Source organism: Megalobrama amblycephala, linkage group LG13, assembly GCF_018812025.1.
Source record: "Megalobrama amblycephala isolate DHTTF-2021 linkage group LG13, ASM1881202v1, whole genome shotgun sequence".
NCBI lineage: Eukaryota > Metazoa > Chordata > Actinopteri > Cypriniformes > Xenocyprididae > Megalobrama > Megalobrama amblycephala.
In genome coordinates this window covers 18653835-18666867 of record NC_063056.1, presented here as the reverse complement: position 1 = coordinate 18666867, position 13033 = coordinate 18653835, and the positions used below count along the sequence as shown (strand labels likewise).

General features: G+C 36.7%; 1 protein-coding gene across 1 annotated transcript; it reads left to right on the top strand.

Annotated features, from left to right (window-relative positions):
- The first annotated feature begins 1769 nt into the window (after nucleotides 1-1769).
- On the top strand, nucleotides 1770-11819 carry p3h3 (prolyl 3-hydroxylase 3). The gene is made up of 16 exons (XM_048153933.1): nucleotides 1770-2135; nucleotides 2338-2522; nucleotides 2664-2822; nucleotides 5246-5432; nucleotides 5584-5715; nucleotides 7412-7554; nucleotides 7731-7820; nucleotides 7933-7985; nucleotides 8069-8148; nucleotides 8263-8390; nucleotides 8508-8603; nucleotides 9932-10082; nucleotides 10185-10302; nucleotides 10720-10795; nucleotides 11172-11312; nucleotides 11399-11819. Exons 1-16 carry the CDS (start codon nucleotides 1847-1849, stop codon nucleotides 11564-11566), a joined length of 2196 nt encoding a protein of 731 aa, XP_048009890.1. The 5' UTR covers nucleotides 1770-1846; the 3' UTR covers nucleotides 11567-11819.
- Nucleotides 11820-13033: the final 1214 nt, after the last annotated feature.

Below are 13033 nucleotides of genomic sequence, written 5' to 3'. Positions count from 1 at the left end.
TGGGAGACGCTCCAGTGCGAATTTGTGTTTGCCCTCTAGAGAACATCAAATGTTACTATTTACAACGTGTTTTCGCAGCGGTGAGCAATGTAGCCAATCGCAGACATGTTTGTTGATCTCTTGAACGCAGTGGCCAATCAGGGGTGTTTAATTTACTCAGAATCTTCTCACAGGTAAAAACTCCGGAGTTTTGTTCAGTTCTGCAAATTCTCTTATTAACAAAGTCTCGGCACGATTTAAAGGATTAGTTCACTTTCAAATCAAAATTCGCTGATAATTTACTCACCCCCATGTCATCCAAGATGTTCATGTCTTTCTTTCTTCAGTCGAAAAGAAATTAAAGTTTTTGATGAAAACATTCCAGGATTATTCTCCTTATAGTGGACTTCAATGGCCTCCAAACAGTTGAAGGTCAAAATTACAGTTTACAGCAATCCCAGACGAGGAATAAGGGTCTTATCTAGAGAAACCATCACTCATTTTCTAAAAAATAAAAAAAAAATTATATACGTTTTAACCATAAATGCTCATCTTGAACTAGCTCTCTTCTTCTTCTCTATTTGAACTTTTTATTTTTTATTTTTATTCCGCAGTGTAGACACTGCTAAGTGTATTACTGCCCTCCTCAGGTCAAAGTTTGAACTAAATTGTCATATACAATATGCTAGTGCAAGTATATAACAATTAGTTCAAACTTTGACCTGTGGAGGGCAGTAATACACTTAACAGTGTCTACACTGCCAGAATTCTAATAGAGAAGAAGAAGAAGAAGAAGAAGAAGAAGAAGAAGAGAGCTAGTTCAAGATGAGCATTTATGGTTAAAACATATATATATATTTTTTTTTTATTTTTTAGAAAATGAGCGATGGTTTCTCTAGATAAGACCCTTATTTCTTATCTGGGATCACTGAAAACTGTAATTTTGAGCTTCAACCATTTGGGCTCCATTGAAGTCCACTATATGGAAAAAAATCCTGGAATGTTTCCATCAAAAACCTTAATTTCTTTCCGACTTAAGAAAGACATGAACATCTTGGATGACATGGAGGTGAGTAAATTATCAGGAAATTTTAATTTGAAAGTGAACTAATCCTTTAAATAAGAGATTGATTGTGCAGTGTAGACAACTTTATTGATTATAATGAAATTTAGTGATTGTAAGTCTTTAGCTATGTATAATTCATTCAGAGTTTGAATAAAAGTCGACACAACGGAATTCATATGATTAGCATTTGGCTTGACTAACAAACCCTAATAATGTGTTGCTAATGTTACACAAACCATGTTCGGTATCTCAGACAGCTGCATAGCTGCGTTAAAATCAGAAATAATGATAGGAGAACCCGGGGCGGGGCACGTGGACGGGATTGGTTACTGACGGTAGGAATTAGGGGCGGTTTTTCAGACTGTCTTTGGTAGTCTACGGATCAATTTTATGGGGAAAATACTCAGCTGACTGATGAATTTGCGCATAGTTTGTCTTAAAGCATATTAAAAACACCACAAAGGCATTGAAGCAACATTTAAAACTTGATTTTCACCACAGGGGTTTTTACATTACTTTATGCTTTAGGTACTATATTAACCCTAACCTTACCACTTAAAACCTTTTTTTAGTAATTACGTAATAATAGACAGTATTTAAGTAAATATGTAATAAACACAAAATAATAATGCAGCAATAATTACTAGATTTTTATAAGCAAACGTGTCTTCAAACAGACACAGTAGTTTCCTCTCTCGTGCTGTACCTAACCTTATATTTCTCGCTGCCAGGCACGTATTCCCCTCATTCCTGTGTGGGACCTCCTCCTCGCTCCCTTCATTCGCACTAGAGTCCTGCATTATGGCGCTACACTCAAACACAGTCCCTGTATACGTGGCGTCCCTCTTCATTCTCAACTGTGTGTTTATAACTGCAGGCAGTGGACTATCTTCAGAGAGTTCATCCGGACTTTTAGCCCCTTACGATGAGCTCTATTACCGCGGGGTTCGGGCGTATTTTAGGGAGGACTGGGAGCGCGCGGCGGAGTTCCTGGAGAAATCCATTTCCACGCGAGACATGCTCCTGCGGACCAGACGAAAATGTCACGACGAGTGTTTAACAGCAGGAGATGACAAAGTCTCTAAACTAGGTAACTGTTAACTTTTTGTACTGATGCACAAAGTGTGTTTTGCGTTTCTCCATCACAGTGTGTGAGTGTTTCAATGATGTGGAGTAAGTCACTCAATTACAGTGCTTAAAACTAATGCAACAATACAAAACATGATGCTCTGCAAACTGGAGACTGGAGTTGTCCATGACTTGTCCTGTTCATTGCATGTTAATGTGTGTAGACACAGCGGATGCTACTCTCTGGGACCTGGGGATACTAGACTGGATCCAGGTGCAGGCCGAGTGTGTGAAGTTCTGTGTGGGTCGAAGTGTTTCTCCTGCTGCTCTGCTCCCAGTATCTTCAGACATTGAGTATGAATTTGGAACACGCAACCCTTACAACTACCTGCAAGTCACCTACTACAGGGTAAAATCAGTAATCATATGTTTATACGTGAAATCAGGCAAATAATAATTAGATATGTTTATCACAACACACCTTGAATGGTCTGAGTAAGGCTGCCCTGGCTTGTTTTGTAAGTTTAAACTCTCTACCCCCTCTATACAGTTGGATAAAATGGACAAAGCAGCTTCAGCTGCTCACACGTTCTTTGTGGCCAATCCGAGTCACCTGGAGATGAGGAACAACATTGAGAAGTACAGGAGGATGATAGGAGTGAAAGAAGAATCCTTCCAGGACAGAGAGAGAGAGCGGGAGCAACACTGGGTGAGTTCAGCAATAGAGAAAAGCAATCAGGGTTTTTATTGTTAAAGGGTTAGTTCACCCAAAAATGAAAATTCTGTCATTAATTACTAACCCTTTATGTCATTCCGCACCCGTAAGACCTTCGTTTGTCTTCGGAACACAAATTAAGATATTTTTGATGAAATCTGAGAGGTATATGACTCGTCCATAGACAGCAATTTAACCACCACTTTCAAGATCCAGAAAGGTAGAAAAGACCTTGTTAAAATATTTCTCATTCTCATACGTTGTTTACGTTCAGTGCTTCCAGGTTCTACATCAGAATGCCAGCGTATGTGATATTATTATACACAAAAAGTATTCTCGTCGCTTCATAAAATTAAGGTTGAACCACTGCAGTCACGTCGACTGTTTTAACAATGTCTTTAGTACCTTTCTGTACCTTGAAAGTGGTGGTTAAATTGCTGTCAATGGACAAGTCATATACCTCTGGGATTTCATCAAAAATATCTTAATTTGGTCTTATGGGAGTAGAACGACATGAGGGTGAGAAATTAATGACAGAAATTTTCATTTTTGGGTGAACTAACCTTTTAACTACAACTAAAACAAAACTAAAAAAAATAATTTCCTTTAATTTAAACAAAGCTAAAATAAAATAAATTATAAATATTAGATAAACTTAAACTTAAGAAACTTAAAAATACCAAATTTGACACTAACTTAAATAAGTTTAATTATTAAAATGACCAAGACTGAAATAAAAATGGCTTAATTTTTTAAATTAACAAATAAAAATAACAAAAGCACAATTAATTAAACTTAAAATAAAATTAAAATGAGAACTGAAAATATAAAAAATGCTAATTCAAAATACTATAATAGTTTATAAAGTATTTAATAATTTGTGTAATACTTTTTTATTAATGTATGTAATGTGTAACTTTCAGTCTTAATGTATGAAAGTCTTAAGAATTGTTATCTTAAAGGATTAGTCCACCTTTAAATAAACTTTTCCTGATAATTTACTCACCCCCATGTCATCCAGGATGTCCATGTCTTTCTTTCTTCAGTCGAAAAGAAATTCAAGTTTTTGATGAAAACATTCCTGGATTTTTTTTCCATATAGTAGACTTCAATGGGCACCAAACAGTTGAAGGTCAAAATGACAGTTTCAGTGCAGCTTCACGATCCCAGATGAGAAACAAGGGTCTTATCTAGTGAAACCATTGCTCATTTTCTGAAAAAAAAAAAAGAAAATTATATAGTTTTAACCATAAATGCTCATCTTGAACAAGTTCTCTTCTTCTCTACTAGAATTCCAGCAGTGTAGATGCTGCTAAGTGTATTACTGCCCTCCACAGGTCAAAGTTTTAACTAATTGTTATATACTATTGAACTAGCATATTGCATATAAAAATTAGTTCAAACTTTGACCTGTGGAGGGCAGTAATACACTTAGCAGTATCTACAACTGCTGGAATTCTAATAGAGAAGAAGAAGAGAGCTAGTTCAAGATGGGCATTTCTGGTTAAAATGTATAAAATTTAAATTTTTTTTAGAAAATGAGTAATTGTTTCTCTTGATAAGACCATTATTTCTCGTCTGGGATTGTGTAGAACAATTTGAAGCTGCAGTGAAACAAATTTTGACCTTCAACTGTTTGGTGCCCATTGAAGTCTACTATATGGAAAAAAATCCTGGAATGTTTTCATCAAAAACTTTCATTTCTTTTCGACTAAAGAAAGAAAGACATGAACATCTTGGAAGACATGGGGGTGAGTAAATTATCATGAAAAGTTTATTTAAAAGTGGACTAATCCTTTAAGTAAACTTAACTTAACTTAAAATTTGTATAAATTAAGCTTTGCAGTGGAAGTGAAGCTTAATATAATTATAATGAAAAAGAGGCAGGTAAAATAAGTTAGGACTCAAGCTTACCCCTTTTCCAAGAAATATGTAACGTTATGTATGTTGATTATGGAAATCTGTGTATGAGGACCTAACAAAATCTTGATGATGATAAACAATACTAAAATAACACTGCTGCAAATGTCACCAGCAAATAAATAGATTTTGTCAATCGAATTGCATGAATGGTTCAGTGTGCTTACTGACATCTGAGCAGTTCTCAAGACTGTAAGTAGTGTTGTGAGTAATGATAGTTGTCTTGTTTTTCTATTGTGTTGTGCAGCCTGTTATTTTGACAGTTTCTTCCCACATTGACCGAGCAGTCTTTTGTCTTAGAGCTGAGTATGTGGATAACGTCTGTCAATTACATACTTATTCTTCACCTCACTGTCCTCACTCCTCTTTTTCTCTTTCCTAACCACTATTATGAAATTAAAATGATAAAAGTTTTGAAATTAACCACATTAGCTGTCCTGAATACCCCTTTCTCTATCATTTTCCCATCTTTTTTCACATTGTTTATCGTTTTTTAGGAGATGTATGATGCAGCCGTTCTGGCTGAGAGCTCGTCTGATTGGGTGAAGGCGGTGAAGAAGTGGAAGGACTGTGTGAATGAGACGCTCAAGCAGACAGAAGATTGCAGAGCTCAGTGTGAGATGGCGCCACGGGTCCTTCCGGAGGAGCCAGAGAATGCACGTGGTGTTTATGAGAGAGCTGCAGGTGAAAAGGATGTTTATTTACAAAGTCTATCAAGTTATTGCAGCCACTATTAGAAGTTTAACACGTGATTATTTCAAGGAATAGTCAAACTGGTAATATTTATTTTTTATTATAAAACAGTTGAGTAAACTCAGTCCTTCTGTCTCTTCAGACCTCTCTCTCTCCTTGCTGTCATGCAAACAGACATGCGTGACCTTAGTGTCAACGCGACCTGGAAGGGTTTCTGCTCTGGAAGACTTTCTGCCCTTACAGCTTGAGCATCTACATATTGCACAATTCAAAGGTCAGATGTCATTAATAGGTCACATGTTATTAATACACAAGCACTGATGTTTCCTGCCCGTGTTTACTCACAAATTACAGTGTTTTTGTTATTTAAATTATATTAAAAATTATCCATTATTATGTTTTTCTTCTTTGTTCTTCATGGTTTATTTTTGGAGATAAACAGTGTTTTGTTTTATTTCTTTTTCAAAAATGTAATAGAGTGCAACAGTCAGGTTCCGGAAGTAAAATGCTTTTTTTTTTTTTTTTGAAACTGTTAACAGACAGCCTTACCGTGAGCTACTATGTTGTTAATCGGTAGTATTTGCTTCTGTTGAAGATGTTAGCCCATATTATTTCAACTTAGTTTTAAAATAATTGTTTTTATCAGCAGAATTCCTTGTGAAAAACTACATTACCCATGATGCTGTACACAAAATTCCACCAATCAGAGTCGAAACAAGAAAAACATGCCACAAGATCTCATTAGTGCCGCCCTACTCCCATGAAGCACCACAAATGACATAATCGAGTCTATTTCCTTACGTTCTCAAAATACTGAAATATTTGCTGTATAAAATCAACATTTTTAAATGAGTAGTTTTATATTTCTTTATCATTTTTAATTCTGTTCATTCCATAATTTTAAAGGTGCCCAATAATGCTGTTACGTAACAGTCGGTGTTATGTTGAGATCCGCGTGTTTTCCGGAAGTCTTTTAAACAAATGAGATTTACATAAGAAAGAGAAAGCAATGGAGTTTGAAACTCAATGTATGTCTTTTCCATGTACTGAACTCTTGTTATTCAACTATGCCGAGGTAAATTCAAATTTTGAATCTAGGGCACCTTTAAATGCTGTTCGCAGTGCTTGTAGTTCGTTCCCTCAATTACTTTTTTGCTTCAAATCAAAGTTTGTAATGTTGTGATTCACCTTGTAGCTGGTTGGCTTGGTTCAAAGTTTAAAACACCATCCGGAACCAACGCAGCTGAAAAAGTGGGCGGGCTCTTTTGCACTCTATTATACAGTTTATGAATGTAAGGGCACCAATGTAAAACATGAACACAGTGGTTCCCTCATAATATGTGAGACGACTCAAATTTGCAATACTTAATTTATTCATTTGAGTTTAATTTTATGTATAGTATCTTTCCTTGGTTATTTCTAATTTCTGATCTGTATACAGTTTTAATACCAGCATCAATGACTCTAACACAGGCATAGCCTACTTTTTTTTTTTTTTGTTGCAATGTGGATGTGAATAGCAGTGTTATTTTAGTATTATTCATATTCTGTTTAATAATATTTTGATTAAGCCTTTATTTTTATATTTTCATTCTAATTGTAAGTTTTTAGTAATTTTATGTGCTTTGGCATATTTAGCTTTAATTTACTTTTATTTTAAAAGTAACAACTTATTTTATTTTGGTTAGTTAAGTCAACATTTCTTATTTTTGTAAAAGTTTTTCATCTAATATTTATCTTTTATTTCAGCTTTATTTCAATTAGCAAAAACTATTTTTAAGAGTTTGTTAACAATAAAAACACTGGTTAATTGGTGGTGTTGACTGTTCTCAAGTTCCAATCACAGTTAGAGTACCTCAGTTTAAAAAAAAAAAAACTAAATGCTATTCTGTTTGTTGGTGCTTGACCTGAAAAGTTTGAGAACCATCATTAACCAAACACTGTTGTTACCACTCTTTGGCATTCTGCAGCTGGTGACCTGAAGGGGGCGGTGGAGACCCTGCGCTCCTTGCTGCTCTTTTACCCCACAGATTCAGACTCACTTAATAACATGGAGCTCTACTCTCAGACTCTAGAGGGCGACACAGAGGCTCAGGAAACAGGCCCTATGCCGGTATGATGAATGGACTGGTGGAATAATCTTGAAGCATGGGAGATGGGGTAGAAAGAATAATGTTTGCATTTATAGATGGGTTTGTCTGCTTGATGGATGGATAAATGGATGAGTCAATGAGAAAAATCAATACAGACTTTAAAATGGCCATTTTATCTTTTTTTTTTTTCTCATAGAAAATTGCCAAGTATGTCAGCAGAGCTTTGCAAGAGAAGAGACTGCTGTACTTTGGGATGGCAAACTTGGATTTTAAATTCAGTGACCCGGTATATGCCTCATTGCTTTTGCTGGAGTTTTTTGTCTTTCACCTCTCACCTTTTGTTCTACTTTCTGAAACTAGCCAAAAAAGGCCTCAGTCTCACTCTCTGTCCCCATCAGGATCTGTGGACACCCGAGGACGTTGTGCCTGAATCTCTGCGAGAAACCTGGAGGTGAGACAGGGAAATAGAAAAATGACAAAAAAGGAATTGGTGAGATTAATTTCCTGGCCGCTTCAAACTTTTCTTCTTCTCAGAGCAGAGAAAGAGCAGCTTCATGAGAAACTGAAGCAGGGCCAGAAAGTGGAAGAAGTGGATGACAGTGGATTTTATGCAGGTACAAGCCCTGTTTCTGTCCACCCTTTTCCTTCCATCATTTTGTAATATTTATAATATGTAATTTAATATAATTATTGAATTGAATTAGTTAAATATATAACATTTGACTCAGGTGGTCCTATTCCTGTGGTTGGCGTAACAATCACTATGGATGATCAGGGGCTAAACGGGACCAACCGTGCAGTGCTGGATGGAGTTTTATCCCAATCTGAATGTGATCGCTTGATGCAGCTGGCTACCGTGAGCTTTTTAATAATCATTTAAAAATCTGCCATGTGAACTACTGTTTCAAACGGTGCAATGCCCAGAGAGCAGCTGAAAAAATCTCCCCTCACATTCTGCATGTGTTGATAACAGGTTGCTGCATCAGTGGGTGATGGTTACCGGGGGCGACGCTCTCCTCACACGCCACATGAGAAGTTTGAGGGCTTGACTGTTCTCAGAGCACTTAAGGTGAAATATTACTCACACATGACTAGGGGTGTAATGGTACACAAACAAGATGGTTCGGTACGTACCTCGGGATTGAAGTCACAGATTGATAGGGGGAGAAATCTAAACATAAAATTGCTTCTTTTTTCTTATTTTTTAATAAACAGTAGTTTATTGAACAAATTGTGTCTCTCTCTTTAAATAAATTCAATTATAATTAACATTTTCTTAAGGATAAAAAAAATCTATCGTAGCTAATGTTGTAAATTATATACGGCGAGCCCTTTCTTCCACATTTCTATAATATTATTATATTAAACTTTACAACATTATTATATTTAAGGTTATAATTAACAACAGAGCCCAAACTATTCAATTCAGTTGCTATTTATTTTTAGATATATTAAAGGTGCTCTAAGCGATGTCACGCGTTTTTAGGCCAAAACATTTTTTGTCACATACAGCAAACATCTCCTCACTATCCGCTAGCTGCCTGTCCCCTGAACACACTGTAAAAAAACGCGGTCTCTGTAGTCGCCACAAGCTCCAAAAACGGCAACAAAAACAAACTGGTGCAGCCTGGACCACGAATCATAATAAACATGCTCCAGCCAATAACCGACAAGAATGATTTTAAATGCGCGTTCATGACTGTTTCAGGAAGCACGGCGGGGAGGGGGGGGGAGGAGGAGGAGGGAGGGTCTAGCTAGCCTCTGTTTTGTTTGACAACACTTCGAACGTCAACAGGAAGTTACATCCACCCAGGATCACTTAGAGCACCTTTAATCAACACTCAAATAAAAATATATATATATATAAATATAAATATATATTTAATAACTAAGACATTATAGGTAAAGTGATTGTATAAGCTAATATAGTGCATATATTTAGTGAAATGCTCCCCTCTAGAGTTCATTTCTCTAGTGAACTAACATGCTGTGGACACTAAATGACTTGCCTGAGGTAAATGTAATGCTGCGAGAGTTATTATTCTCAAGCTGTTTTATTTATATCTTTCTGGGGTTGAAACACTGGTTGAGAGATTATTACACGTAAACATATCTATGCATAGATCGTCTGTTCTTCTTCTGTGCATTTCCTGTTGTTGCGGTTAGCAAACAAGGGTTGCATTACCGTGCACACCCCCTTCTGGATTGAGTGTGGATTGCCTGTGACGAATGTCTGACTGTATGCACCGAAACATGTCATCCGTACCGTGACGTTCGGGACAAATACATGTACCGTTACACCCCTACTCATGACACATACTAGAATGATTCATATAATTATAGACATTCTCACATCAAATATCCTAGATAATATACTAGAAAATATCTGTTTTCCAGTTGTCTCAGGATGGGCTGGTCAAACAATCAGATGCCAAGCTGCTGCATGAGATCGGGGAGACTGTAAAAGATCTGATGGACTCGTACTTCAGAAGTCACTCTTCTCTCTACTTTGCTTACACACACTTGGTGTGCCGCTCCGCCATCCCAGGTACAAAACTCTTTAGTGCTTTAACAGGAACAATCATTCACACATAAACACACATTATTTTAATGTCTTGCTCAGTGCTTATATGACTTTATGTGTGTAAAGGACAGCAAGAGGGGCGGTCAGACCTTTCTCACCCAGTTCATGTGGATAACTGCATCCTGGAGCCAGAAACCAGGCAGTGCTGGAGAGAAGCTCCTGCATTCACTCATCGAGATCTCAGGTGCACAGATGTGTAGATGTAGGAAAAACACACAGGAAATTCACTTAGAATGAATAGGCTTGCTGATAGCTTCCTTCATTTGCATACATTTATTTACTAAAACATAAATTCAGAAGATTCAAGATTCATATGATTAAAGACAGTGTGTGGTCTACTTCAATTGGCTACCATTACTGCTGGAAATGTTCAATACAAAATATATAGAAACATTTAAATAAAAGTCCCTTACTGCCAGCTTTCTGTTGGGATTAGTTGTGCAGCATTGATTGTATCAGGTAAATAGCGCTGACTTTTGTAAATCCAGCATTATGAGCCTCATTTGAATAGAAAGGAAACATCTGGAAAATAATGAAAATGCCTAAAATATATTTAATTTTTTATGCACACATTGATTTGTTTGTATTGTTGCCTTTACAGTGCAGTTCTTTACCTGAATGATAATTTTGAAGGAGGCGATTTCTTCTTCACTGATCGAGACACCAAAACAGTCACCGTAAGATACATTTCCCAATATTCACTAATTTGGATTACATTGTTAATTAAACATTTTAAATAGACTGCAGCGATTAACATTTTGTCAGAACCTCTAGTAAATTTCATGTTATTTTTGTCAGTCCTGAAACATGATCTCTGTTTGAAAAAAGAAAAAAAAATTTGATTCTCAATTTAGCTCTGCTCCTGAATAACATTTAAAATAATGAGTCTCATTCACTAATAATTACGTGAATTATTTGTATTTGTATGCATAGGATAACTTCTTGCAAAAAGACGTTTGTACTTTTTTTGTGCTCAAATTTGTGTGTACACACGTGAATGAGACCTAATGCTTGCCCGAAACTTTCTCTATATCTTTTTTTTTCTTCTTTCAGGCAAAGGTTAAACCAAGCTGTGGGCGACTTGTTGGATTTACATCAGGACCTGTCAATCCACACGGAGTTACCGCAGTAACGAAGGGTCGAAGATGTGCACTGGCACTCTGGTTCACCACTGAAAAGCACCACAGAGATATGGTATGGAGCCCTTATGGGAACTTCCAGAGATGCTAAAAGAGGAAAGGTGTTATGTGCACTAACTCATATGTTTAACTTCATTTTAGGAACGTGAGGAAGCTGAAGCCTTATGGGCAGCTGATGGACAGATTGTAGTAAAAGAGGAGAAGGTTGATACTGAGAGCGCCTTGAAATCTGCCCGCAGTGGGAGAAGCCAAGGAAAAGAGAGGAGCAAAGAGAGAGAAAGAGTGACAGGCAGACGGGATGAACTGTAAGAATGACAGATGAATGAGCAGAAAATAGACATCCATGGACATTAAATGCCATGCTGCTTATTCACCCTGTCATTTCATGAACCTGTTCCACATGGTTTTCTGTGTCTGTTGTTGTGAGTGTGTATTTGTGCGTGTGTGTGTGTTTATGTGCGTGTGTGTGTGTTTATGTGTTTGTGCCCTTGTTTCAGTATGTCTTGTGTTTTGATTCTGGTTAGTATTTCAAAGAATAAAGAAGCAGCGAATGTGCCAATTATGTAATTTAGGGAGTAATTTATTCTTCTTTATTATAATTTATTAATTATTAAAGACATACTCAATTTTTCCTCATTATTTTTTTTTACTTATTAAAAATTAATAGTATTTTTAATAAATAGTAAATGATGTACACACAAAACACTTACACAAGAGATCAGTAACCACCTAAACGTAATAAATTTAAAAACGTGTAAACAACTTTTACATGGCGCAGGGTTTTTGCGTGAAACTACATCCACACCACTAGGTGTCAGTATATACCCAAGACCACTGTCATATCGATCAACGCAGCAAACAAAATATAACTGCGCACATTTATCGTTAATTTGTTATTGTTTCACAGAATCAAAACCAAGAGAAAAAAGACAGAAGGTTCAAGTGTTTAATAGATCTAGATGATGGTACATTAAAACGAGTGGAGTGAGGGAGGAGGGGAGGTGTGGCACATTAGCACTGATGGAACGAGTGAGAGAGAAAAAGAGGGAGGGGGAGAGAGACGGAGAGCGAGATTACAGATAATCCCTCATAAATGAGTGCATTTGTTTATGAAGCTTACAAATCTCCCATTTAGAGTATGGAATAATAATCCAGGCAAGAAATCATGTAATCATTCATACCCGACTCCCCGTTTCAACATGACGCCCCTTCCATTAAACCCAAACCCTAATATCACTGACCCTCCTCTAATACACCAGCTCTTGCCATACTTGCGCTTGGCCATTGATCCTCTGTATGCGTTTAATCTGCATTGTGCTGTAAAATAGAGGGCAGAATGGCTAATGGTGCATAAGGTGTTAATATGATCCTATGCATCTGGTACTTAGGCCTGGAAAATAGTTAAGTGTTTAAGAGCAAAGCAGATGTATGGACATACCTCTTAGGTAAATGACTAAGACCCTTGTGACCCGTTTCCACTGACGTTTGACTTTCACTGAGATGCGTTCATGAATAATCTCTTTCTCCCTCATGATAACATATAATATTACACAACATGTTGGAGTTATGCAGGATTTCGTCCAGTGCTGAAGAGCGTGAATATTAATAGTGATAATGGAACGGTCGATGCTGCATTCTCATACATATAACCAAGAGTGAGACATTTGTTTAACCTGGATTTCTCAATGTAATCACACAGCTGCAGGTTTTTCACAGTGTGTCCATTTTTAGCCAAGTGGCTGGGTCCTCTACACTCTAAAAAAAATGCTGGGTTAA